Source organism: Saccharomyces cerevisiae, chromosome II, assembly GCF_000146045.2.
Source record: "Saccharomyces cerevisiae S288C chromosome II, complete sequence".
Taxonomy (NCBI): Eukaryota; Fungi; Ascomycota; class Saccharomycetes; order Saccharomycetales; family Saccharomycetaceae; genus Saccharomyces; species Saccharomyces cerevisiae.
Window position 1 is genome coordinate 304,882 of NC_001134.8, and position 26,833 is coordinate 331,714.

General features: G+C 37.7%; 13 protein-coding genes and 3 non-coding genes across 16 annotated transcripts, besides 3 other annotated features; 5 read left to right on the top strand and 11 right to left on the bottom strand.

The window, feature by feature from the left end:
* Positions 1-48: 48 nt before the first annotated feature.
* Positions 49-1,095, bottom strand: HMT1 (protein-arginine omega-N methyltransferase HMT1; the record flags this gene model as incomplete). The annotated part of the gene is made up of 1 exon (NM_001178382.1): positions 49-1,095. One exon carries the CDS (start codon positions 1,093-1,095, stop codon positions 49-51), a length of 1,047 nt encoding a protein of 348 aa, NP_009590.1.
* Positions 1,096-1,387: 292 nt separating this feature from the next.
* On the bottom strand, positions 1,388-2,074 carry PDX3 (pyridoxamine-phosphate oxidase PDX3; the record flags this gene model as incomplete). The annotated part of the gene is made up of 1 exon (NM_001178383.1): positions 1,388-2,074. One exon carries the CDS (start codon positions 2,072-2,074, stop codon positions 1,388-1,390), a length of 687 nt encoding a protein of 228 aa, NP_009591.1.
* A 229-nt stretch (positions 2,075-2,303) lies between these two features.
* Positions 2,304-2,464, bottom strand: SNR161. The gene has a single exon (NR_132152.1). It is a non-coding gene; the product is annotated as an SNR161 (small nucleolar RNA).
* A 241-nt stretch (positions 2,465-2,705) lies between these two features.
* TLC1 lies at positions 2,706-4,006 on the top strand. Its single transcript, NR_132153.1, has one exon.
* Positions 4,007-4,199: 193 nt separating this feature from the next.
* On the bottom strand, positions 4,200-5,432 carry CSG2 (mannosylinositol phosphorylceramide synthase regulatory subunit; the record flags this gene model as incomplete). Its single annotated transcript, NM_001178384.1, has 1 exon — positions 4,200-5,432. One exon carries the CDS (start codon positions 5,430-5,432, stop codon positions 4,200-4,202), a length of 1,233 nt encoding a protein of 410 aa, NP_009592.1.
* Positions 5,433-5,683: 251 nt separating this feature from the next.
* On the bottom strand, positions 5,684-6,571 carry SCO1 (Cu-binding protein SCO1; the record flags this gene model as incomplete). Its single annotated transcript, NM_001178385.1, has 1 exon — positions 5,684-6,571. The coding sequence occupies one exon, from the start codon at positions 6,569-6,571 to the stop codon at positions 5,684-5,686; it is 888 nt and encodes a 295-aa protein (NP_009593.1).
* A 445-nt stretch (positions 6,572-7,016) lies between these two features.
* On the top strand, positions 7,017-9,908 carry CHS2 (chitin synthase CHS2; the record flags this gene model as incomplete). Its single annotated transcript, NM_001178386.1, has 1 exon — positions 7,017-9,908. One exon carries the CDS (start codon positions 7,017-7,019, stop codon positions 9,906-9,908), a length of 2,892 nt encoding a protein of 963 aa, NP_009594.1.
* A 785-nt stretch (positions 9,909-10,693) lies between these two features.
* Positions 10,694-11,629, top strand: ATP3 (F1F0 ATP synthase subunit gamma; the record flags this gene model as incomplete). The annotated part of the gene is made up of 1 exon (NM_001178387.1): positions 10,694-11,629. The coding sequence occupies one exon, from the start codon at positions 10,694-10,696 to the stop codon at positions 11,627-11,629; it is 936 nt and encodes a 311-aa protein (NP_009595.1).
* Positions 11,630-12,086: 457 nt separating this feature from the next.
* On the top strand, positions 12,087-12,983 carry FIG1 (Fig1p; the record flags this gene model as incomplete). Its single annotated transcript, NM_001178388.1, has 1 exon — positions 12,087-12,983. The coding sequence occupies one exon, from the start codon at positions 12,087-12,089 to the stop codon at positions 12,981-12,983; it is 897 nt and encodes a 298-aa protein (NP_009596.1).
* A 401-nt stretch (positions 12,984-13,384) lies between these two features.
* Positions 13,385-15,394, top strand: FAT1 (long-chain fatty acid transporter FAT1; the record flags this gene model as incomplete). The annotated part of the gene is made up of 1 exon (NM_001178389.1): positions 13,385-15,394. One exon carries the CDS (start codon positions 13,385-13,387, stop codon positions 15,392-15,394), a length of 2,010 nt encoding a protein of 669 aa, NP_009597.2.
* Positions 15,395-15,534: 140 nt separating this feature from the next.
* On the bottom strand, positions 15,535-16,728 carry CST26 (putative acyltransferase; the record flags this gene model as incomplete). The annotated part of the gene is made up of 1 exon (NM_001178390.1): positions 15,535-16,728. One exon carries the CDS (start codon positions 16,726-16,728, stop codon positions 15,535-15,537), a length of 1,194 nt encoding a protein of 397 aa, NP_009598.1.
* A 266-nt stretch (positions 16,729-16,994) lies between these two features.
* QDR3 (Qdr3p) lies at positions 16,995-19,064 on the bottom strand (the record flags this gene model as incomplete). Its single annotated transcript, NM_001178391.2, has 1 exon — positions 16,995-19,064. The coding sequence occupies one exon, from the start codon at positions 19,062-19,064 to the stop codon at positions 16,995-16,997; it is 2,070 nt and encodes a 689-aa protein (NP_009599.2).
* Positions 19,065-19,459: 395 nt separating this feature from the next.
* TCM62 (Tcm62p) lies at positions 19,460-21,178 on the bottom strand (the record flags this gene model as incomplete). The annotated part of the gene is made up of 1 exon (NM_001178392.2): positions 19,460-21,178. The coding sequence occupies one exon, from the start codon at positions 21,176-21,178 to the stop codon at positions 19,460-19,462; it is 1,719 nt and encodes a 572-aa protein (NP_009600.2).
* An 80-nt stretch (positions 21,179-21,258) lies between these two features.
* Positions 21,259-21,494: an origin of replication (ARS211; Autonomously Replicating Sequence).
* Positions 21,495-21,910: 416 nt separating this feature from the next.
* Positions 21,911-21,984, bottom strand: YNCB0011C. The gene has a single exon. It is a non-coding gene; the product is annotated as a tRNA-Val (tRNA).
* A 203-nt stretch (positions 21,985-22,187) lies between these two features.
* Positions 22,188-22,513: a long terminal repeat (Ty1 LTR).
* Positions 22,509-22,823: a long terminal repeat (Ty1 LTR).
* A 468-nt stretch (positions 22,824-23,291) lies between these two features.
* On the bottom strand, positions 23,292-25,211 carry GIP1 (protein phosphatase regulator GIP1; the record flags this gene model as incomplete). The annotated part of the gene is made up of 1 exon (NM_001178393.2): positions 23,292-25,211. The coding sequence occupies one exon, from the start codon at positions 25,209-25,211 to the stop codon at positions 23,292-23,294; it is 1,920 nt and encodes a 639-aa protein (NP_009601.2).
* A 414-nt stretch (positions 25,212-25,625) lies between these two features.
* On the bottom strand, positions 25,626-26,630 carry ZTA1 (NADPH:quinone reductase; the record flags this gene model as incomplete). Its single annotated transcript, NM_001178394.1, has 1 exon — positions 25,626-26,630. One exon carries the CDS (start codon positions 26,628-26,630, stop codon positions 25,626-25,628), a length of 1,005 nt encoding a protein of 334 aa, NP_009602.1.
* Positions 26,631-26,833: the final 203 nt, after the last annotated feature.

The following is a 26,833-nucleotide window of genomic DNA, read 5'->3' on the forward strand; positions in this document are numbered from 1 at the left end:
TGTTTATTTGCTTTTCAAATTTTTTTCTTTCTCCAGCAAACAAAAGTCTTAATGCATTAAATAAGAACCTTCGTTTTTTCTGCTTCTTGAATTACCGTCGATGCCATTCGATTCGAACTTGTAAGAAATTTTGATATTTAGATCTCTGTTATTCTTCTCGTTTGGAGAGCAAACCAATTCACCTTCAATGGTGTCACCAGTTTCAGCATCTAGATCATCAGGGAAATAAAATATTGTTTGCTTCCAGTGAGTGTATGGAGCATGAGGACCAGTGGAGAACTCAACAGGTCTCTTACCCTTTGGTGCAGGGAAAACAATGTCGAACCAGGTGACTATACCATTAATCATATCTTGTCTCTTGGCCGTCAATTTAAAGTTACTCTTAAACGCTAGATCTGATATTTTTACTGTATTTAAATCAAATTCGATCAATTTGTCTGAGGTGGTGTTGACATTGTTTCTTTCCACGGTGTCGACGATGGGCTCGTGTAAGACCAACGGAACAAATGGCGAATAATCAAACCCGTAAACGTCTTGCCAGTAGTTCAACTTCTCGTCTTTATACTGAGAGTCTTCCAAACCGGCCAAATGAATGGAGCACTTGTCGGGAAAGATCAGACCGCCTTCTACCAAATAGTGGTCTCTAGCGTAAAGAACGGTGTCCATCATGGACTCGTATAGTAGAAAGTAACCCATCCATTCAGAAATTATGATGTCAACTTTAGGAAAGGGTAAATGAACGTCCTCCAACTTGCCTCTTAGCAAGGTGATCTTGTCGCTGAATCCGTTCAACTCTACCAATTCCTTCGCCATCTCAATAATGCTTGACATATCAACACCGATAACATGCTTCGCACCGTGTTTAGCGGCAAACATGGATAAAATACCGGTACCGCAACCGACGTCTAAAACAATCTTGTCCTTAAAAAGATCCTTATTTTGGATAATTGCGTTTCTGTAAGATAAGGTACGAACAGTATCTTGAAGCATCTCTTCGTGAATACCATAGTGATCGTACGAATTGAAGTAGTGCTGTTCGCTTTCACTTAGCTTGGTTTTTTCTGTAGCAGAATCTTTCACGGCTGTCTTGCTCATTATTTTCTTTGGATGAATTTGTCGGTTCTAACTCTTTTTTGGAAACGGCAAGGTGAGCAGTAGGCAGCTCATCTCTTCAACTATTTTTATAACATATAATTTCCCTTTGTGAAAAAATTTTCCCGCCATTTCCAAATTTCGGAATTCCTTTTTCTTTTTTTTCATCTCGGTATATTCTGACATATTACCCTATAGGCGGTATAAAAAGATTCATTATACAGTATAAAATAGAAAATGAGAGAATTATATGGTGTTAAATAGATCCTACATTGAATTTTTCATTAACAGTCCCTCATGGGGCTAGTCTAACGACTTTCCATGGATCGTTTTCTGTTTTTCTTCTGTAAACGAATCTATCATGCAATCTCGAGGGTCTACCTTGCCAGAACTCAATTTCCAGTGGAACGATTCTCAAGCCACCCCAATAATCTGGACATGGGATGTCTTCAGCATCCTTGAAACGTTCGGTGTTTTTTTGGGTCAACTCGTCTAGTTCTTCTCTGTTCTTGATAACATCCGATTGGCGGGAAGCCCATGCACCGATCTTGGATCCACGAGGTCTCGTCTTAAAGTATCTTTCAGAAGTTTCTCTGTTAACATGCTCTGTGATACCTTCAACTCTCACCTGCCTTTGCAGATCCTTCCAAAAGAATACGATTGCCGCATTCGGGTTGGTAGCAATATCATGAGCCTTTCTAGAGGTTCCCCAGTTAGAATAAATAGTAAAACCTCTATGGTCGAGCTCCTTAAAAAGAAGAATCCTGGACGACACCCTCCCACTAGGTAGTTCCGCGGATGAAAAAGTAATTGCTTCTGGCAACGTTTCCCTTGGGTCTTCCTTGGCTTCGTTGAACCATTTGGTGAAAAGATCGATTGGGTCGTCAGTAAGTTGTTTTTCATTCAAAGTAAATTTATCATATTGATACGTCTCAGGAGCAAATATGATTGGCTTTTGGGTCTCCTCAGCTTGTTTAGTCATTTTCAGTGCAGATCCGTGAAGTGTACTACTGGTCTAGGTAGAGTATCTTTAAAATATCTAATCATGCAAATTAGTCATTTCTTCTTTCTTATAAGTTGCGGCCCCTTCTAGTATTTACAATTTACCCGGCGCTGGTTCTGGTGGCATCTATAAGAGCTCTATCTGGCTGCTAAGCAGACTTGCTGTTACTTGTATGTGCTGTTTATCAAGATTGGGGCATTACGCATGTGTATGTGTGAACTACAGTAGTGTTATGAAATACAGCCTGAAAGACGAAAACTTCACAACGGAACTTAAGCGGTTCAATAAACATCTATCTGCCAGCTTAGAGAGACTACCCGTGGTAGAGAAAGACACGGGCAGCCAAAAATACTGGGTGTTGTATATTTACTTGTGTTAGTTTATAAATAAATTTTATATCACTATATGTGTGGTGAAAAGGAAGAGCAATCCTGCTAAAGCTTTTATATCTAAACGCCAAAAAAATAAAAAAAAAAGGAAATGGGAGAAAAGTTTTCAGCGCGCGAACTCGCGAAAAAACTTCCTCTTTAGCAATGGTGACATATAGATCTCAAGGTTCTCAATTAAAAGACCTTCTTTGTAGCTTTTAGTGTGATTTTTCTGGTTTGAGAATAAAACTAGAGAGGAAGATAGGTACCCTATGAAAATGTCAATGGCTGTTGCGTTTGCTTAATCGTATTTTTTTTTTTTTCAGTCCGTGTTTTTTGTACATTCTACGTTTGAGTTTTCCATCATGCAGGCCTCAGAAATTTGGTAGGCACTCGATGGTGAAGAGATAGTGTCGGATTTCGGATTGATCTTTCAGTTGATAGCCTGCTGCTCTTTTCTTTTCCAAAGAATTTCGAGTATGCTGGTGTCAGTGTAGATGCTTGTGTGTGCGCAATTTGTGGTTTTTTATTGTGTTTCTACTTATAGATGGCTAAAATCTGAGTTTAGAAAATGCAAACCGTAAATTCTTAAACACTGCTATTGCATTTAGTTGCTAAAGCAGTGTTTTTGAACTTATTCCTGTTATTCCTTCTTCGTACCGATCCTCTTCTCGACCTAACCTTTTAATTACCATGGGAAGCCTACCATCACCACACCCACACACAAATGTTACAGCTAATTGTTTATTAGCAAAGTTTGCACGAGTTCGCTGTTTATTTTTTTCTCGTTTTCTTATACCTAGTATTTTTTCTGACACTGTTTAAGGTGACAGAAAAAAAGGAGTTTAAGTTAGATTTGCAAACAGACGGTGCTAAGCGCTGTCACTTTATGTCTATCTTATCGTTAACTCTGGAAAAAGAAAAAGGAAAAAGAACGTCAGGGAACATGAGTATATATAGAAATGGTTTATTCTAGTTTTTTCCGTTTTTTCAGTAGATTTTTGCCTTTAAAAGAATAAATCCCACTACAAAAAGGTAAAATAAAAAATCTATTCACTGAACTTACTGATGAAATTTCCAAATGTGCCCCGTACATCGAACGATGTGACAGAGAAAAATACGAGTAGGTAAATAAGCCAAAAGGCAAGGGTGTCCTTTCTTAAGCATCGGTTAGGTTTGCGGGCGATCAGTAACTGAACAATGACACAAGATCAAGAACGTAATTTGAGATTTTTCAAGATGGTTTTTTTAGGTATCTATTAAAACTACTTTGATGATCAATACGGTATTTTTGTCGCATTATTTTCCAAGCGGAAGGAACCGTGTGTTCATTTTATGAATCTTGGTGTTGTATTCACAGCTACTTCTCCTAATGCCTTCGATGCATTTAGATAATTTTTGGAAACATTTTTTTTCTTGATGTATATTTTTTGTATTGTAGAAATCGCGCGTACTGTACTTGTATATCGCTTTATAAGCGCTTTTAATTGATTGTTCATGACGAGGATAGGCGGATAGGCGGAGGTATGCCTCTTAATATTTATAATAAAGCCCACCAAATGGCTTCTTCTTTTTAGAATATACAATATACAAATAAAAATAAAAAAATAGAAGAACATCCTAGTAATTGTCTTGAAAATAATCAAGATATTGATTGGGATTTTTTATTTAGGGAAACCAAATAATTGCATATGCTTGTTACATCATCATCAGTCATATAAAGTATGTTGTCCGTACTAATGGTGGTATTTACCTTCCCCGAGTGTTACTGATAGGACCAACAAACTTACCGTTAGCATTATGTATCCTATGACTTCCCATCTCACAATTGTGGTTTGCGTAGGTTCGCAAACCCACTCAGCTAACCCCATAAAGATAATAGCTCCCAGGTTGCACGTCGTCAAATACTCAGCAGGGGCCTTGCGATTCAACTCTAATATCGAAATCAAGCTCGGCAAGGAACCAAAGATAATCGAGCCTAGTAGAGAGAACCAAAAGCTCTTGTCATTATAGAACAACGAAATGGATTCCACAGACTCACGGGAGGGAAATTTAGGAATAAATGGCAAAAGTATTACCATGCCAATAATACCGATTAGGGCCATGTGGGTGCTCTGCTTAACCAAGACTACAGCAGAATTTTCGTTCTTGGAAATGTTACTGCAAAACCAACGGTTCCATAACACGGCAAAAGGACCCATAATCAAAGCACCAAGGCCGCAAATCAGAGCACCTTTCAACCTATCAAACAAGAATGGGTCAGAAAGTTCACCCGTGTTAGGGTTGACGGACAGCTTTCCGGCAAGCATGTCACAGGTAGCCTTCGTGTATGAGATGATCAAAATTCCAATGACCGCGTTCATCATGATGAGGAAATTACGGAAAACGTAGTTCTTCCTGGAGATTCCACAAACACCATATAGTAAAGTGACAATTTCGAAAATGGCAGTATTTTGCATCAAAGCAACATCAAATGCCGGTGACAATGACAAAGCCATGTTATAAGTCAAATCAGCGACAATCATTATGAGAGCCAGCACTGTTAGCTTAGCCACATATTTGAAGGTAGCCACGGATATGATTTTTTGCTTCTGCTGTTGGGCTGGAATCCGTGGTTGAGGATCATCCAACACGTGCGAGAACGTATCGACATCTTCGTTTGTCACAGACCCGCTGTTGTTGTTGTCAAACTGAGAATTCCTGTTCGAGTCTGAGTCAGAGACAAACATCGGTCTCATCTTCTCCCAAAGTCGAGATGCAGGCACCAAGAGCAGCCACGAAGCAAAATACATAAAGGTCAGATAGAAGGTTAATGAACTTGAGTTTCCGTTGTCGCCGTTAGTTTCAGGCGTTGCAATTGTACCATTGGGCCCCACGGAGATTTCCTTTTTAGATTGTATGTTAGACAAACATTTTGTTTGAATCACGTAGCCTATTACACTTGAAAACCAAAGTAGTGTGGTAGACATGACGCTGTATCTTTGTTTGTTATCGTGCTAACTCACCAGCTCAAGAGCGGATCTGTTCTGGAAGAAAATGGCCTACAAACATTTCTTTCACTTGATCTTCCCACGTTCACATAGCCTCCTTTAGAGTGAGAGAGCTTTTTTTTTTCTTGCGATACACCTTCGCCGGGTGATAGCCGATATTACAAGAACGGGTTATAGCGTTATAAGTATATATGTATATACAAGGAAGAAAGTAGCATATATTTACAATCTTATTTGAATAAGAAGGAGTACCATGCCTCCTTCTGCTTGGCGCGCTGCTCTGCAGGCACATAACTCTTAACGTGTTCCACGATCTTGTCCACGCCCGTTTTTTCATCATAATTTCTACCCAAAGCATCAACAAACTGTCCTTCAGGGTCCATGAGATAAAAGAAGATGGAATGGTCTACCAAATAATCTTGGCCCGGTTTGACGTTTGGAGGCGTAGAAAAGTATACTCTGTACTTCTTGCATGCGTTCTTCACCTCATCGAACGTCCCCGTCAAACCCAGGATGGAGGGATGAAAGTCGCTCAAATACTCTTTCAATACAGCAGGGGAGTCTCTTGCTGGATCACAAGTTATAAATAATGGCTGCAGAGTAATACCATACTTTGAAGAGAGTGTATTAAGCCATAGACCTAGCTTATCCAGTTCATCAGGACAGATGTCAGGACAGTTACTAAACCCAAAGTATATTATAGAAAACTTACCGAGAAGGTTTTTCTCCGTAAACTCATTGCCATACATATCCTCCAGATGGAAGGGTCCCCCAAGTGAAGGTTTACCGTATCCTCTGTTTGCTTCAGCCTCCTTCTGTGTTTCCAATCTGCGTTTCTCCCTGTTGAAGAAATAAGAAAGTGCCCCACCGACTGCTAGGAATAGAGCAATGGCCTTTCCCGTGGAAAACTCGATCGAGCCTTCTCGCACTTTGCCGTTATCCTTAATGGGAGTACCGCCCACAGGTACTCTGCTTAATGGTTTCTTGCCATTTGACTGCCATAAGCGCGTTACAGTAAAGAATCCCCTTTGAGTGAGCAATTTAGCGCCATTGCCACTTAATCTTGCGGCTGGCAATTGGACCAATCTTAGATTGGCACTTCTTGACAACTTCAGCATCTTTTCTACGTTTGCTGTTTTTTCTGTTTCCCTTGCCTTATACGAACATACGTTTCTAATGCCGATTATAAACACAATAGACACAATTATACTATTTTCTCACTTTTCTCTTCGGGAGATCGCTATTGATTATTATTCCCGTTTATTTCCTTCAATTTAGGGTCTGAAAAGAAGATAGTAGGGTTAGTTTTTTGGGGTTTAAAACCCTAGTATAAACCCCTATACTATTTGTTTATATATTTCCTATTTGAGTATGATAGCATCGATATTGAAATTTACAGAACTTCAATTTAGTTTCAATTGGGAATTCGAGGACTCTCCCTTGGGATGGCCCCAGTCTATTTAACTATCTTCCATAATATTACTGTTGATTTCGTGACTCAGAAGAGAAAACAGAGGAAGTTACATATAGACCCAAATAAAAACCAAAGAACCACATATAGAAATGACGAGAAACCCGTTTATGGTGGAACCTTCGAATGGCTCTCCTAATAGACGTGGTGCTTCAAACCTCTCCAAATTTTACGCAAACGCTAACAGCAACTCTCGGTGGGCTAATCCCAGTGAGGAGAGTTTGGAGGATAGCTATGACCAATCTAACGTTTTCCAAGGCCTTCCGGCATCTCCTTCGAGAGCTGCACTAAGATACTCCCCAGACCGTCGCCATAGAACTCAATTTTACCGCGATAGTGCCCATAACTCTCCAGTTGCTCCGAACAGGTATGCTGCTAATCTACAAGAGTCTCCCAAAAGAGCAGGCGAGGCTGTCATACATCTAAGTGAGGGGAGTAACCTTTACCCCCGCGATAATGCAGATCTACCGGTAGACCCCTACCATCTATCACCCCAGCAACAGCCCAGTAACAATCTGTTTGGAAGTGGCAGATTGTATTCTCAAAGCTCGAAATACACGATGTCTACTACTTCCACAACGGCTCCCTCTCTGGCAGAAGCAGACGATGAAAAGGAAAAATACCTCACTTCGACTACTTCCTATGATGATCAGTCTACAATTTTCTCTGCAGACACTTTCAATGAAACAAAATTTGAACTGAACCATCCAACAAGACAGCAGTATGTAAGACGTGCCAATTCTGAGAGTAAGAGAAGAATGGTCTCAGACTTGCCTCCCCCAAGCAAGAAGAAGGCACTATTGAAACTAGACAACCCGATACCAAAAGGTCTGTTGGATACTTTGCCTCGTAGGAACTCCCCTGAGTTTACGGAAATGAGATATACAGCCTGCACTGTGGAACCTGACGATTTTTTGAGAGAAGGTTACACTTTGAGATTCGCAGAGATGAACAGAGAATGTCAAATTGCCATTTGTATTACCATGTACAATGAAGATAAATATTCATTGGCAAGAACCATCCACTCCATTATGAAGAATGTTGCTCATCTTTGTAAGCGTGAAAAATCTCATGTTTGGGGCCCCAATGGCTGGAAGAAAGTCTCTGTAATTCTGATTAGTGACGGTAGAGCAAAAGTCAACCAAGGGTCTCTCGACTATTTAGCTGCTTTGGGTGTTTATCAAGAAGATATGGCCAAGGCGTCTGTGAATGGTGATCCGGTAAAAGCGCACATTTTTGAATTGACAACTCAGGTCTCTATCAACGCCGATCTGGATTATGTTTCAAAGGACATTGTTCCTGTGCAATTGGTTTTTTGTCTAAAAGAAGAAAATAAGAAAAAGATCAATTCCCATCGTTGGCTATTCAACGCGTTTTGTCCCGTTTTGCAACCTACTGTAGTTACTTTGGTTGATGTCGGTACACGTTTAAACAATACAGCAATTTACAGGTTATGGAAGGTTTTTGATATGGATTCAAATGTGGCTGGTGCGGCTGGTCAGATTAAGACTATGAAGGGGAAGTGGGGACTGAAACTTTTCAATCCATTAGTTGCATCGCAAAATTTTGAATATAAGATCTCGAATATTTTAGATAAACCATTAGAAAGTGTTTTTGGTTATATCTCTGTTCTTCCTGGTGCCCTGTCCGCATATAGGTATAGAGCCTTAAAAAATCATGAAGATGGCACTGGCCCTCTCAGATCGTATTTCCTTGGTGAAACTCAAGAAGGCAGAGACCATGATGTTTTCACTGCAAATATGTACTTGGCTGAAGATAGAATTCTTTGTTGGGAATTGGTCGCCAAGCGAGATGCAAAATGGGTTCTAAAATATGTTAAGGAAGCCACTGGTGAAACGGATGTTCCCGAAGACGTTTCTGAATTTATTTCTCAAAGAAGACGTTGGTTAAATGGTGCAATGTTTGCCGCAATTTATGCTCAATTGCATTTCTACCAAATTTGGAAAACTAAACATTCTGTTGTACGCAAGTTCTTTCTTCATGTTGAATTCCTTTATCAATTTATTCAGATGCTTTTTTCCTGGTTTTCTATTGCAAATTTCGTTCTTACCTTTTATTATTTAGCAGGATCAATGAATTTAGTTATTAAACATGGTGAGGCCTTATTCATTTTTTTTAAATACCTGATCTTTTGTGACTTGGCAAGTTTATTCATTATTTCCATGGGTAATAGACCCCAGGGCGCGAAACATTTATTCATTACCTCCATGGTTATACTGTCTATATGTGCCACATATTCTCTAATTTGTGGGTTTGTTTTTGCTTTCAAGTCGTTAGCTTCTGGAACGGAATCCCACAAAATATTTGTCGACATCGTTATCTCATTGCTCTCCACCTATGGCCTATACTTTTTCTCATCACTGATGTACCTAGATCCTTGGCACATGTTTACATCATCCATACAATACTTTTTGACACTTCCCGCCTTTACGTGTACTTTACAGATTTTTGCCTTCTGTAATACACACGACGTTTCCTGGGGTACTAAAGGTTCCACACAGGAGTCCAAGCAATTGTCCAAGGCCATTGTCGTTCAAGGTCCAGATGGGAAACAGATTGTGGAAACAGATTGGCCTCAGGAAGTTGATAAGAAGTTTTTGGAAATAAAAAGTCGTTTGAAAGAACCAGAATTTGAAGAATCAAGCGGCAATGAAAAACAATCCAAGAATGATTATTATAGAGATATAAGAACCAGAATTGTGATGATTTGGATGCTATCAAATCTAATACTGATCATGTCTATAATTCAAGTCTTTACACCACAAGATACTGACAATGGTTATTTGATATTCATTTTATGGTCTGTGGCCGCTTTAGCTGCCTTTAGGGTGGTTGGTTCCATGGCCTTTTTGTTCATGAAATACTTGCGTATAATAGTGAGTTACAGAAATAAAGTTGAAGGTAGCGGCTCATGGGAAGTCTCTAAATTAGACTTACCAAATGTTTTCCACAAAAAGGGCTAATGCCAGTATTTTTCAGCTAATTTCTCGTCATTCCCTCTTTTTTCTCATTCTGTTTTAGAATGTACAGGTTATGACAACCATTACCTTCTAGGATATTTTGACATTTCTCTCTTAGACTTTTTATATATAATATACATGTTTCAATACCAAATATAATGTAGCATAACATAATCTATCTTTTTACTCATAGACCTTTACTTTCCTCTCTAAAAGCCGTGTCGCAGTAACTGGTGACGCTAAAGTTCTCCGGCGTTTTTTTATGTATGAGCTGGGCATCAAGAGCTTTTGAGATTTTCCAAGTAGTAACTCATCTTTCTGAGTGTGCTATCAAATACATACTAAGGAGAATAAACTCTTGTTATTACGTATTCTTCATCCTTATGGGTAGAGAGCGCACTGTTTTAGTACATTTTCTAGACGTCGAAACGTAGAGCAATTGTCGATAAAACAAAAAAAAAGTAAGAAGATATATGAATAGGAGCTGTCGCTAGAACTAGTAAGTATATGATGGAGATATAATAAGTGAATTATTCGATATTTAATGAACGTTCTCATTTATTTGGAAGAAATGTTTATCACGTGATGGAGAACCAATGAGCGGCGAGTAACTACGCGAGGAACCCGGACCGCAATAACGATTAAAGAAGGCCCGGAAGGGAGATGCTTAAATGATTATCACTCAGTTAAAAAAGACAAATAAGAAACTATTGAGACTGAACCGTTTTGGTTAATTTCAGGTGGAAACAATTGAAGACGAGCAGTAAACATTATTTTATTTAGTAGTCATGTTGTCAAGAATTGTATCAAACAATGCAACACGCTCCGTAATGTGCCACCAAGCGCAAGTGGGTATTCTTTATAAGACTAACCCAGTGAGAACTTATGCTACTTTGAAAGAAGTGGAAATGCGTTTGAAATCTATCAAAAATATTGAGAAGATCACAAAAACTATGAAGATTGTTGCATCTACAAGATTGAGTAAAGCTGAAAAGGCTAAAATTTCCGCAAAGAAGATGGATGAAGCAGAGCAGTTGTTTTACAAGAACGCCGAAACCAAAAATTTGGATGTTGAGGCTACTGAAACAGGTGCTCCTAAAGAGTTGATTGTTGCTATCACCTCTGATAAGGGGTTGTGTGGTTCTATCCACTCTCAATTGGCTAAAGCTGTGAGAAGACATTTGAATGATCAACCAAACGCCGATATAGTCACTATTGGTGATAAAATTAAAATGCAGCTATTGAGAACCCATCCTAACAACATTAAATTGTCTATTAATGGAATTGGTAAAGATGCCCCAACTTTCCAAGAATCTGCTTTGATTGCCGATAAGTTATTGAGTGTCATGAAGGCCGGCACTTACCCAAAGATTTCCATTTTCTACAATGACCCAGTGTCTTCCCTATCTTTTGAACCATCTGAAAAACCGATCTTTAACGCCAAGACCATTGAACAATCCCCATCATTCGGCAAATTTGAGATCGACACGGACGCAAACGTTCCAAGAGATTTGTTTGAATATACTTTGGCTAACCAAATGTTGACAGCAATGGCTCAAGGTTATGCTGCTGAAATTTCCGCCAGAAGAAACGCTATGGATAACGCTTCCAAGAATGCCGGTGATATGATCAATCGTTACTCTATCTTGTACAACAGAACAAGACAAGCTGTCATTACTAATGAACTGGTTGATATTATTACTGGTGCTTCCTCTTTGGGATGATAAAAAAATCACCCTGCATTGCCTCTTTATTTGACGTTGTTTTTGTAGAACATGAAACGAATTTTGACTTGATGAGACGAAGTATATATCCAAAGAATACCTTAAATAGAAAAGGAAAGATAATAAATACTAAACACTACTATATATTCAGGTAAAATACAAAAATTATAACATTTTTAAAACTTTTTTTTTTTGAAAGTCCTTCTCGCTTTAGGATTTTTTCCCATTAAGATTATGATGGTTTCATGTATGTGTCAGTTAAAAAAAATATGGCTAAGTAGCAATGAAACGAACCAAGAAAATGAAAACAATATATAGTGCTGTTGAAATAACAAAGACATTGGTATATATTTGTAAAATGTCTGTTAAATGTTTTTTATCTCAGGTTCTTGCTTGTCTTTGGTAGAAGAAATTATAGTAAACAAACAAACAAACAAACAAAAAAAAAAAAAAAAAAATGGTCGCAATCTCAATGATTTGGTTTTTTACCAAGCGTATGCCCAGAATATTTGCATTAGCTTTTAATTTAATTTCAATATTTCTTTTGATTTTTCTTCTCATCGGCTGTTACAACCCGTCAAATCAGTCAACATTTCTAGTGAAGTATAAATTTGATGACAACTCACCTTTTTATACGATCATAGAGAAATCATATGAAAAATCAAATACAACTCTGGGCTTGGAGGAAGTCATTATAAGATCCGGTTACATGGGTGTTTGTATTGATAACATTCCCTCCCAATATAGCTCTTACAATAATATGACTACATTCTCCAATTCAATTTGCTATGCAAGAAAGAATTTAAGCTCGGTTCCCTTATACAGAGACTTGGAAATTCAACTCTCAAATATTGCATCTTCCAGCTCCAAAACCCAATCAAGCGTTGTCTTGAACATTTTGAAGTTAGCCCAATTAACTTCGGTTAATGTTATACATCCATATGTCTTGATGGCAACTGTAATCCTAACAATCCTAATGTTTCTATTTATTCTGTATGTAACTGTCCCTAAGTTACCATTCAAACTAGCGGTTAATAAATTTCTACTGTTGCTAAGTTCAACTATAGTTTTGACATGGGGTATTGGTGCGATGTGGACTCATGTAGGGATAAATGCAAGTTACAGATTGGTTCCATCATCAAGTATGAATATAATCACTGTCAAGAAGGGCAAGAAGGCAGCAGTAATGGCTTGGTTTAGCTTTGCATTCCTCCTTTTAGACAGTGTGGTTTTATGGTTAATATTTTTAAGGGATAGGAAAAGCTTGAAAGATGAAATTGATAATGTTCCATGTGCCCAAAATAGGTACAATAACTACTCTTCGGATTCATCTACATTGCATTCCAAAGTTTAGTTTTATCCTCAAATAAACATATAAGTTTTGAGCGGATATTTCAGAATGTCAATTTTTAAAAGTAAAAGGAGAAAAAATTTATATAATTCACGATTAACATTATATAATGTGATGAACTACTTAAAAAATTTAACGTTCGATAATTAAGTAACAACAGAGAAAATATGAGCTTACCTAAACTCTAATCATTACCGTCTGTTTTATTTACTGTCACCTTGATGAGCGACTAAAAAGATAGAACGCGGGTTTTTCGCGCAATGTAACAAAGCTCCAGAAATTTTTTATAAATACTAATGTTATAGCAAAAAAAATAAGGACCTTAAAGTCGTAAACTAAATTGAAAAGCCCAAATCATTCAAATTCTATATCGTTGAACTTTTAATAGGCTGCGAATACCGACTATGTCTCCCATACAGGTTGTTGTCTTTGCCTTGTCAAGGATTTTCCTGCTATTATTCAGACTTATCAAGCTAATTATAACCCCTATCCAGAAATCACTGGGTTATCTATTTGGTAATTATTTTGATGAATTAGACCGTAAATATAGATACAAGGAGGATTGGTATATTATTCCTTACTTTTTGAAAAGCGTGTTTTGTTATATCATTGATGTGAGAAGACATAGGTTTCAAAACTGGTACTTATTTATTAAACAGGTCCAACAAAATGGTGACCATTTAGCGATTAGTTACACCCGTCCCATGGCCGAAAAGGGAGAATTTCAACTCGAAACCTTTACGTATATTGAAACTTATAACATAGTGTTGAGATTGTCTCATATTTTGCATTTTGATTATAACGTTCAGGCCGGTGACTACGTGGCAATCGATTGTACTAATAAACCTCTTTTCGTATTTTTATGGCTTTCTTTGTGGAACATTGGGGCTATTCCAGCTTTTTTAAACTATAATACTAAAGGCACTCCGCTGGTTCACTCCCTAAAGATTTCCAATATTACGCAGGTATTTATTGACCCTGATGCCAGTAATCCGATCAGAGAATCGGAAGAAGAAATCAAAAACGCACTTCCTGATGTTAAATTAAACTATCTTGAAGAACAAGACTTAATGCATGAACTTTTAAATTCGCAATCACCGGAATTCTTACAACAAGACAACGTTAGGACACCACTAGGCTTGACCGATTTTAAACCCTCTATGTTAATTTATACATCTGGAACCACTGGTTTGCCTAAATCCGCTATTATGTCTTGGAGAAAATCCTCCGTAGGTTGTCAAGTTTTTGGTCATGTTTTACATATGACTAATGAAAGCACTGTGTTCACAGCCATGCCATTGTTCCATTCAACTGCTGCCTTATTAGGTGCGTGCGCCATTCTATCTCACGGTGGTTGCCTTGCGTTATCGCATAAATTTTCTGCCAGTACATTTTGGAAGCAAGTTTATTTAACAGGAGCCACGCACATCCAATATGTCGGAGAAGTCTGTAGATACCTGTTACATACGCCAATTTCTAAGTATGAAAAGATGCATAAGGTGAAGGTTGCTTATGGTAACGGGCTGAGACCTGACATCTGGCAGGACTTCAGGAAGAGGTTCAACATAGAAGTTATTGGTGAATTCTATGCCGCAACTGAAGCTCCTTTTGCTACAACTACCTTCCAGAAAGGTGACTTTGGAATTGGCGCATGTAGGAACTATGGTACTATAATTCAATGGTTTTTGTCATTCCAACAAACATTGGTAAGGATGGACCCAAATGACGATTCCGTTATATATAGAAATTCCAAGGGTTTCTGCGAAGTGGCCCCTGTTGGCGAACCAGGAGAAATGTTAATGAGAATCTTTTTCCCTAAAAAACCAGAAACATCTTTTCAAGGTTATCTTGGTAATGCCAAGGAAACAAAGTCCAAAGTTGTGAGGGATGTCTTCAGACGTGGCGATGCTTGGTATAGATGTGGAGATTTATTAAAAGCGGACGAATATGGATTATGGTATTTCCTTGATAGAATGGGTGATACTTTCAGATGGAAATCTGAAAATGTTTCCACTACTGAAGTAGAAGATCAGTTGACGGCCAGTAACAAAGAACAATATGCACAAGTTCTAGTTGTTGGTATTAAAGTACCTAAATATGAAGGTAGAGCTGGTTTTGCAGTTATTAAACTAACTGACAACTCTCTTGACATCACTGCAAAGACCAAATTATTAAATGATTCCTTGAGCCGGTTAAATCTACCGTCTTATGCTATGCCCCTATTTGTTAAATTTGTTGATGAAATTAAAATGACAGATAATCATAAAATTTTGAAGAAGGTTTATAGAGAGCAAAAATTACCAAAGGGTTTGGATGGAAATGACACTATTTTTTGGCTCAAGAATTACAAGCGCTATGAAGTCTTGACCGCTGCTGATTGGGAAGCCATCGATGCACAAACAATTAAATTATGATTTGATGTTCCTGAATTAGGATAAAGTATTTTTCCTTGCACGAGAGTACGTATGTAAACGTAATATTGATAAAGAATCAAAAAAAGTTTTATATCTATCTATATATGTACCTAATAACATATGGAAAGGATTATTTAAATTCAAAAAATAAAACAATAAAGTTTATAAACTAACCAAATTATTGTTAGAGTTGGTAATATTAGCACTTCAGTTAACTCAATACGATTGATCTTGAAACTATCGGTAACTGAATGGTTTGTTTCAGGATCACTTACGAATGATCCAGTGGAATAGTACCTTTCCATTAGAGCATCCTTCTCACTCCAAATTTTATACAGCCATTCTGAAAATTCATTCTCGTCCTCTAATGGAATATCTTTAACATCAAATGCTCTGATGTGAATATCGACTAACTTCGGGTATTTTCCTTCTAAAAATATGCTCTTCAGCCCATATATAAGCTCACCATATTCCTCCTGTTTTACACCGGAGTAGCCGATCGTAATATCATAAAGACTTTCAATACTTGGCTTCAACTTTTGTAACGAGTATCTTAGGCCTGTAGAATGAGGCAGTAGCACATTCTTGAATGGCTTTTTGCCTATTTTGGCAGCATATTTAGCACTTTTTTGCCTAGTATCAGCACTGAGATTTGTACCTTCAGGGAATAGGATAAGATTGTATGGCCAATGGATTTGTTTTGGATCAATAACCTCCGGATTCCATATGCTCTCTCCTTCCTCAGTTATGCGCTCAGGTGACTTTCCAGCAAGTGAGCCGGCGCCCCTTGCATTCGAATCAAGGCCAGCAAGGCTGTTGCTTAGGGTTATTTTGTCTTGTGCCCACTTTCTACTCATAAAAATGAAATTATAGTTTCTCATACCGAAACCGAGGATAGGAATGGAAGCCAACGATTTTTTTAAAATAATGAAGACATTAGCCCCTAAGTTCGATGTGTAAGCCAACCACCATAAAAATATCCAATCCGTGTATATTTGGTGATTGCAAATGGCCACCGAATTGGACTTTAGATGAGAAAGAATCCTTTTCTTCTTCAAGTCTAAAAAAAAAGTACCTTTAGGAACACTGGAATTTTCAGTGGTAATTCTCACTGCAGATGGTGCGACAACATGCAAAATGGATGATACCAAGACAATAAATAATCTTTTGGTTTTATTGAGACCAATTTGTTTCCTTATATCATTTCTACAGTAAAGAGTCTTATAGGTGAGTTGGAGAAACAAAAGAATAAGGCATCCCTGGAAGAAAATCAATAAGGAAATACCTGGGACGACGACTTTTCGAACTTTATGAGCTATTTTTTGATGCAGCATCAGCTTATTGACCTCGCTAGCAATCTCAATACCAGTGGACCTGATATATCCTTTTTTTTTGTTGGCTAGTGTTCATTAATGATCTTTCGCGTTTATATTTCTTTTTCTGATGAGTTTTTCGCCTCTTGAGATGTTGTTGAACATTATTTAATAATACTTTTAGCACAATAACGATTTACCATAAACTAAAGTAAACTATGTATGTGCCACCCTATGAAAAGTCTACAATGAAAATATTTACGCTTCCGTCTTATTAACCGATATGATTAATCAATTTTGTCGTACAATTTTTGTAAATCGTAGTTCTCTCTCCAGTAATCACCGTGCTTTTTCAGTATTATAAGTACACTGCTAGCACCCAAGACGATAAAGGCCAGCATTGTGAAAGCCCACCCAGTTCCCATACCGTTTAACATGGGTGTGGTGACAAAGACTGCGGTTGCAGCCAAGATTTGCCTTATTAAATTATTCAAAGCAACACCGGTGGCACCCTTTCCCGGCAATGAATCGACTAAATAGGAAAGGGTAGCACCAATTGTCATCATAGCTGCATATCCAAAGAGGGCTGTTCCAATTAGTGGCGTTACCCAGTGGCATTTTTTATCTAGGCACCAGCCAAATATCAATAGCGCAATGGGGAAAGATATTACAGATGTAACAACATTCCACGATATACGAGCTTCAGGAGCAAGAATTCCATATTTCTCTTTGTATCTTTTTAAAAGCATGTCCACCCAACGTCCACCGTAAATTGAGGCGAAAAAGTATGTTACAGAATTCGGAATATACAGTAGACCAATGTATAATGGTTTAAAGTTGTAAGGAGGCCTTGAATATTTATATTCAACTGTCATATTAACAAAGTATACTGTGGAAAAGGAAATTGCGGAAAATGTTATTGCAAGTGCCACGGGTGGATATTCTAGGAAGTGCAATGATTTTAAAGGCTTGATAAAATAAACAAAAAAGGTGTCCCAGACCTTCCTCACCGCTGATACCTGTTTAGGAGCGATTTCACCTCCATTACTGGATAGCACTTTTTTGACTTGCTCTTCCAGGTTGGTTTGTAATTTTCTCAGACTATTTTCTCGAATCGATCTCGCTAACTTTGGATCTGTTGATCTTATTCTCGTAACTTGTGCTGTTGTTGCATCGATACCGCTATCATCTAGCTGATATTCATACAGACTTCTACTCGCCTCTGTATAAATCCGTTGCAATTGGGTTTCTCCAGCTCGACCATCATAAGTATTGGGGCTAGAGTGACTTTCTAAATCTAGCGAGTCTTGATCCCTTACCTCTCCAACGTAGTTATGCTTCTCAGTAGATAATGTGGCAACTTGGTTTTCAATTCGATCTGTCTCATCTTCTCCCCTCTGATAATCTTCTTGTATCTCTCCACGTTCGTTATTGTCTACTTGAATACGTCTTTCAGCCAAAATTTGAGCGATAGCGCCTTTAGAATCTTGTTTTCTTAATGTTTCAGGTAGTAACACCGTCAAAAGAATGACATTACATCCGGATAAAATAACCATAAACCATTGAGTGGATCTCCAGGGCCAGCGATTCACTAACAAAGATCCAAAAATTGGAGATAGTAGCGGCGCCAGTAGTGGACCCAAATAGTAATAACTCAAATTTTTACCTCTATCTTCGCTAATATATAAATCAGCCACTGTTCCAGCACCTACACTTTGAACACTGGCAGAAGCAGCCCCACAGAGCATTCTCAAGGCAATAAATGAGTTGATATCAGGAGCTAGAGCAGACCCGATATTAAATGCAAACAATAATGCAAATGAAGTTATGTAAGTAGTTCTTCTGCCCTCTAGCTCGGATAGAGAAGACCACCACAATGGGAAAACACCAAGACTTAAAAGGTACACACCAATTGAAACGTTTACCATAATCACTGATGTTTTAAATTCTGTTGTGATTGAGTTGATCGCTGGAAAAATGATAGATGTGCCCATGGGGCCCATCATGGAGGAAAACGCAATCAAGAAGACAATCATCTTTTTCATCATCGGTGGATAATCTCTGGCATCCTTGAACTCCGGTATAATGGCGAGTTGAGGCAATAGTCCCCTACGTTGATTCTTTGGAACAACGTATTCCTCACTCTTCAACCTACTTAGCTGGTTGTCTCTGTGTTCACGACTATTTGATGCCGTACTTTCCAGATTGGTCTTTTCGTAACTATAATCGTTGTGCTCGCTGTGCGGGCTGCCGCTGCTTTCATCGCAGTGCATCATAACATGATTGTTCGGTAGTGAATTGTCAGAGCAATTACTCCTCAAAGACCCTACATTCGATTGTGAACCTTGGGCTTGCATGTTTATCGCTTTCTGACTTCGGTCCTAGCATAGACGTTAACAAGTTAGAAAGATGTGAATACATATGCCTTCAACCCTGTTTTCTTTTAAGGATACAAGGACACAGCTATTACAACAAATTTTGTTGGTTTCTATCTTATCTAATCGATAATCTTTTAATATTTTAATCTAATCGCAGTTATCCAAAACTGGAATGAGATGGTTCAAATCCCCAAAGGTAGATGGAGTTACTGCTGAGGCGTGGAAAAACCCGAGTTTTTCCGAAGCCGCATATGAGAAATTGAGCAGGAATAATAGATATTTACGAAGAGGTAAAAGTGATAAAAGGCAGCGCCGTGGCAATATCTATTTACAATGACTCATTCTGACTATTTAAAAGTATGTAAGGGCTTTATCTAGGCTTTGTGCCGTTCAGGCTTTTTGTATACACATGTGATAATTGTATTACAGCTTGTAAGTAATTCAATGAACGTTTCTACACCGGCTAAACAAGAATCCATTTTGCTCCATGGCTCCAAGTTTCCATCCTTTACTGTGTTCACCGGTTCTGAATTTGGAGAAAACTTGGCCATTGGAAACGATTTTTCGTTTATAGCGCCTGCTATCAGGCTATTGATCTCATAATAGTTGTACCCATATGCATTCTTAAACGCCACTTCTGATGGGAGAATAACTGCTGATAAAACAGCATTGATGCCTACCTTAGTCATGAAATTGGGTTCATTTGCTTTCAGTTCATTCAAACCTGGAATTGCCTTCAGTAGGGAGATGCCGTAACCTGGGATGAAACCTTTGGCCAGCCCATGACATAGGACGTTATTTAAGCAATTATCTATTGCATTTCTTCTTCTGTCGATTTCGATTTCGTTATGTCCACCAATGCTTAAAGTGACCGTATTTTGGAGGAAGGATTTCGGAACTTTATTTGGAATCGCTTCAGCATCAATGGAGTTATATAAGAATGCCTCCCCTGTGGTCGCTTTTATGGATTCGATACTGCCGTAATATTTATCCGCACACATTTTGCTTGGCACTAAAGGACTATATTCTGGTGAGTAGATGCTGTCATATCCGCAAGGCAACCGTAAGAACTTTATAAAATCAAGATTCTCCTGTGGCGCTAAGTCATTGTTCGCCTTTTTAGAGTACTTCAAAACCACTATTCGGCTTTCATTATTTTCTCTCTTGTTTCTGTTATTGTTAATTGTAACGGATGTTAATGCATCACCTGTGCAATCTCCGTTAACGATTAAGAGAACAGATTTTCTCAACTTTCTTGCATACGTTATCGTGGGTAGAATTTTATTAGCGTCTCGTAACGTCCCATCATACATAAGAACTAGCATATCTTTATCAATGGAAACTAATTTCTTAGTAGGCAACTCCAGGGACCTTAAATAGGCTTCATTACTATCTAAAATACCAGCTGGATATTTCCAACCCTTGGATACATCAACCTCATCGTAAGTTTTGTTGCCGTTTATGACCCGCACAATGTCATCCGAAAACAATTCATAATTAATGGCTTTCAAAACCCTTTTGATGCTTTGGCTGTCTGAGGAGGACATAGTCAATTGCTCGACCAGAGCATCAACATCGTTTTGACTTTTCACTATAATCTTGTTCTTCGCAAGAAAATCTCTGATATATCGTAATCCGGCCTTGATCCCATTGGTCACTTCTTTTTCGGGATACTTGAAATAGTGCTCCAGTAAAGAGCATGTCAAAGATGTTGAAGTTGCTGTTAAGTTGTCCTGAATGCAATCCATGAATAATTGTAGACCAACCCTCCCCAGCTTTCGAGGCCTGTTTGATTGAAGTCGTGTGTTGGTAGCTTCATCTACTTGTAGGGAATCTAGTAACTCACGCATTACATTGTGAAGTCTCATGGTATCATGAGAACTAACGACCTGTGGCTTGGATTTATACTTAGGTTCATATATCAATGTTTTATTGTAGGAGGATGAAGTTATTATTTTTTCCAACAGCTTAATACCAGAGAGCGTATCTCTGAGAACCTGAAGGTTTTTTGTTCTATAGATTGGGGTGTGTAACGTTTTTACCGAACATTTCGTTTGATGATTTCCCAATTTCCTCAAACAATTCCTCAGCATACTCGTTAAAGCATAAGAGAGTTTTATGTTTACAGTAGTGTGGGAGAAAATAACGCCAGGTTAAAGCTCGTAAAAGGTAAACTATCGCACTATCGAAACTTTTGTTTCACAGGGAATGGAAGAAAGGGCCTTTATTTTTTACATTTTTTTAAGCCATAACGGATTTTAGTTACCGAGATTTTCAATCCTATAAGAATTACCTAAACTATTAAAAGCGGACCCATCTAAAACATAACGTTCGGCAAGTAGATGTATTGTTCCAAAAAGGCAATACATCCATACAACGGTGCCACCGATCTGTAATGAATGCTCCGTAATGTTTGGGGGATTCATTAAATTTACTGCTGGAACCGAGAGAGAAACACGACAGAGCAATTCATATAAATGAATAAATGAAAACTCGGTCGTATTGCCCTTAAACGTTTATAGGACCAGGTTGGCTACTTCCTCATCTCAATTTTGTGATAGGGGAGGTCTGCGTAAGGAATCAATTCGGATACCTTGGTAGTACTTTTAGGGGCACATTTTTTATTTCTACTTCTTGTATTATTAGGTATCACTGAGATCTATCTCTAATGATGCCTTCACTCCCACAGATAGCGGAAGACATTAATGCACTTCAAATCAAAACTTCTTCAACTAAAGCTACTCTTTTCGAACGCAGAAGATATAATTTCATTCCTAGAGACTTTCTACGAACCTAAAGTAGCAAATTTAAAAAAATAAAGAGTTTGATCCAACCGAGGTTCGAACTCGGGATCTTCGCCGTGTAAAGGCGACGTCTTGAACCACTGGACCATTGGACCCGGAACTCGATACTATGTCATTTTTGGATATCGGTTAGTTGTATACATTGGATATCTCATCTAAAAGCATTACGCATGCCCTATAACTGGTAAATTCAATGAATGTTTTGTAAGTTGAGGGGATGCTAATTCCCTACGAAGTATTTCTATATTATGTGCAACTACATCAAGAAGATAATATTAAAGTTGTTGGAATAAGAATCTGTTGGAATGGAAATCAACTATCGTCCATCAACTATAGTTATACTACTGGTATTATCATATACGATGTTAGATGATGACATAAGCTATGAAAAAACTGCCATTGAAGTTAAAGGAAGCTGAAATGCAAAGATTGATAATGTAATATGATAATGAAACATTTAAAACGGAATGAGGAATAATCGTAATATTATTATGTAGAAGTATCGATTCCATTCGAGGATTCCTATATCCTCGAGGAGAACTTCTAGTATATTCTGCATACATAATATTATAGCCTTAATCAATAAAAACCCCAAGAATTACCTCAAAATTCACCAATATCTCAAAATCAACCTTCATCTGTCTACCAGTAGTCATATTATTATATGTTATCATATACAGTGTAAAAAAGATGATATAAAGATTGAAAAACAGTCATCAGATGTTTGGGAAGCTGAAATAAAATATAGTAGGACAATGGGTGACAATATATAAAATGGAGAAAGAAATAGTAGCCTTATTACGTAAAAGTATCAATCTCTTTTGTAAATTTTTGTATCCTGGGGAAGAACCTTTATCATATTCTCTATTCCTAATGTTATAACCTTAACAACAACGAAATCCCAAAAATTATGACAAAATCCACCAATATATCAAAATTCACATAAAGAAAGCCGTATTCTATATAACATTGCAGAACATTTTTCTAACACATTACCAATCGTCAAAGTTCTGCCTTTACTAAATCAGGTGCTGAATTTTGAATCATATATAAATAGCCAAGTAGTTTGTGCGGTCGATTCCAACGCCGCTTATAATCCTATTCCAGCAATATTAACAATGTAGTCTTAAACTGATATGGTAACGACAGATAGAAGATAGCTGACCCATATTCAACCAAATATCTTGTCTAGAAAGGCGCATTTGATAGGCAAAAAATTGCACAGGCGTATTATCTTTGTATGCTAATGCTTTTTTATGTTATTCACTGAATACTAACTATCAGTAGTTGATTCCCTCTTAGCTACAAATGCATAACTATATGTATAATCACGTAGATAATGTATTGATGTAAAGTGAAAACAATTTTACAGAGTATTGGCAGTTAAGTGTTGTTTTTTCGCTCAAAAAACATCCTCATCAAGCGATATAATTTGTGCCCCTTGACTACTTATACCTTTCAGTTGCCTACCAATGTTTCTTTCCGTAGCTCTCATACTAAGTATGATATCAGATTTATCATTAACGGAATCTTCGCATTCAACAGCCGCAAAATCCAAAGGATATTCTTCAGAATAGTACTTGCTTAGTTGCTCTCCTCTCAGTCTATAATTTTCTGCTTCATTTCTCTGCCTTTTATACTCTGTATATTGAAAATAATGTAAAAATTGGGCTACACCTACTGTGTCACACTTCGAAGCTCTCTGAGACTCCTCATCATGCTGTGAATTCATCTTTGTCTTTAGAATTGACCTCATTTCAGTAGTCGAATAACCACTTTGAGTCTCATCTTTGTTTAACTTTTTAGATTTTTTGTAGATTAAAAGACGTGAGTTTTCATCAAACCTAACACTTGAGGTACTCCGATCCTTTATACAAAGATCTGTATCCATTTCTGAAATGTTTTCGCTGTCAGATAACTCTGCATCTTCTTCGTTATCAACATATGGATTGAAAGCATCATAGAATCTTTTATTTCTAAAATTCACGCATCTTTTCTTTTTTTGATGACTTTTGATCAAATGCGTTAAGTTATCTTGGCTTAAATCAGCTTTACCAACTTTTGAAAGAATTTGTGATATATTGGTCCTATTAGTAAGGCCGCGAAATGTGGGGATAGTATAAATTTTACTACTTCCACTTGAGCTTGTATCAGATAAATCGGAAAGTTCCTCAGATTCAACTGGCTCGAATGTGGTCTCTACATCATCCGAATAGCTACTGCTCGCATCATCTATGTCTTTATCCAATGTATCATCTTTTAAGGCCGAGCTCACTTCAATTGGTTTTTCCATTGCGTCCACCGTGCTAGTATTAGAGTCTGGTATGACCACATTTCCCTCTTTCTCAGTGGTAACATCGTTTATTGAATCCTCATCCATATTTCTGTATTCGTTATCACTTTCATAATCGGAGGCACTGGAACCAATTTTGTTAGAGGGAAAATCTACTTTTTCAATTAAAAACGAATCCGTGGAGCTTAATGCTTCAATTCTTTCTTGAACTTCTTTGGTAATGTAAATGGATGGTGTACTTTCCATCGAATGATCCGATTCAGGTTCATCTGAGTATTGTTTTAAGCATAGCCTCTTTTCAGATGTTGTATCACTGGAATCATTGCGAATGCTTCGTTTTGTGCCACGTGTCGAATCTGACCTATCAAGCGATTCATTTGATTCAATTGGAGTAAAAGTTGCAGGCGCTAAGCTTTGCAAATTCTCTTCAAAATGTTTCAAATCTTCATATTTTAAATTATTAAAAGGAATAAATTTCTCACTTAGGTTCCAACAGGATTCATTGTCTAGATAAGCCTTCTCGGAATTTTGGCTCCTATTTGAATGATCAAATTGCGTTTCAAATTCTTTCGAATTTGTGTGGAATCTGTCGAAACAGGGCGTATTATTGTCTGGTTTGTCCAGATTATCTGACACAGACTTTTTTGTTTCTTCAACAACTGGACATCTCTTTTCGCTTTGATGTCCGTTTCTCCCATGACGTATTTTCTTCAATCCCCTTTTCAAATTATCTTTGAACTCATAGAATTTTCTATTACTGAACAGGGTTTCAAATTTAGTGTCTCCTCGGAAAAAAGAACTCTTTCCATCTGGGCACTCATATTTTATTGGAGTTGTGACCAAAGGACAATGACCAGAATCAAGATTAGAAAATGTGTCAGCGGGATTAGGTTTTGCAAAGTCACGCAAATCTAATGTATCAGAATGCAACAGGGATCCATGCGCAGTCGACGGCCTCAACCATTCTCTAAAACGTTTTCTTTTCAAAGACTCAAATGGTCTAGCCTTTGGCTGCAAAATAGTTTCCATAATTAGCTAATAATTGAATAGCTCTTCACCAAAAAATTTGCGAACTGATTCGAATTATAAAGAAAGCCACCAAACGAATAGGCAAGGAGGAAGAAAATAGCTATGCTTAATTATCTATTTTTCAAATAAAATCAGGGAGAAAGGAAAGTACAAATAAATTTTTATTCGAATGGTTTTGTTAATATGTATTTATTTTATTTTTGTTGCACTTTTTTGTCGAAGAAGTCCCCGATTTTTACAGTGTCACACTTAACAAATTTTGCGTCGGACCAGTTTATGTAGCCCTTCAGAAAAATAGAAAAATAAAAAACCTGTCATAATTCCTAGTTAATCTAAGAAGATTAAAATTCGTGAACACAAAAAGAAAAAGGCAAGAAAGCTGTCCAAATTATTACGATAAATCAATATATGATTCTATTGTGGTATTTCAAGAACTAGCTTACCAACAGTTTTTCTACTTTCTATGTCAGCAGCTGCAGTTCTATAATCCCGTAATGGATAAGTTTTGTATATTTTGATGTTCAACTTCTTTGAATTAACCAGACCAAAAAACTCGTCAGAGTAATATTTCCATTCTTCAGGATCGGCGATATAGCCGTAAAGTTGAGGTCTCACCAAAGTAATATTTTTTGGGGAAAGTCTGGTAATAGAGAATGGCGGGATAAGACCAGATGCATTACCAAAGGAAACGAATACACCTTTTCTTTTTAGTGCGGCTAAGCTGATTTCAAAGGTATCCTTTCCGACCGAGTCAAAACTAGCATCAACGCCCTTACCATTAGTGAATTTTAAAACTTGTCTTAAAATATCCTCTTTCGAAGCGTTGATCAAGTATTCGGCGCCGTATTCCTTCGCTATTTTAAGCTTTTCATCAGTTGAGGCAACTGCAATCGTATGTGCACCTTTCATCTTGAGTAGCTGATTTAAAATCAATCCCACACCACCCGCTGCGGCAAAAAGTAATACATAGTCGCCCTTTTTGACGTGATACGCTTCGTTTGTAAATGATAAAGCAGTGAGAACTTGTAATAAACCAGCCGCATAAAGTTTCAACTCTTCGTCACTCGTTCCCTTTGGCAGCTTCATGACTGGGCCTTGGGACGAAATTTTTGAATACTGTGCAAAAGTTGAGTTAGATATATAAGCAACTTGGTCTCCAACTTCAAAATTAGTTACCCCTTTACCTTTTGCTACAACGGTCCCCGACGCTTCCCTGCCCAATACGTATGGTTTTTCACAGGGATAAATACCCTTCCGAAAGTAACTTTCGATGTAATTAACACCCGTGTACTTATTTTTGATTAGTAACTCTTCCTCCGAAATCGATGGTACAGGATAATCCTCATACTTGATTACATCGTATCCACCAATTTCATCAATCAAAATGACTTTTTGCTGTTCTGGTATAGTACATTTCATTTTTGTCTTGTTGTTAGCGATCTCGTCTCTTAATGCTTACTAGTAGCTTCAAAATATCTACTTTGCAAACCGCAAGGAGATCTCACTTTCAAGATATAGTATTTGTAAGAGGGGAAGTTAACGCTCGGCTAAATCGTTCGGATCGACACCGAGCGGCACGTACTATATTATCCGAACTGATTACTCATCTAGAAATGAAGGGT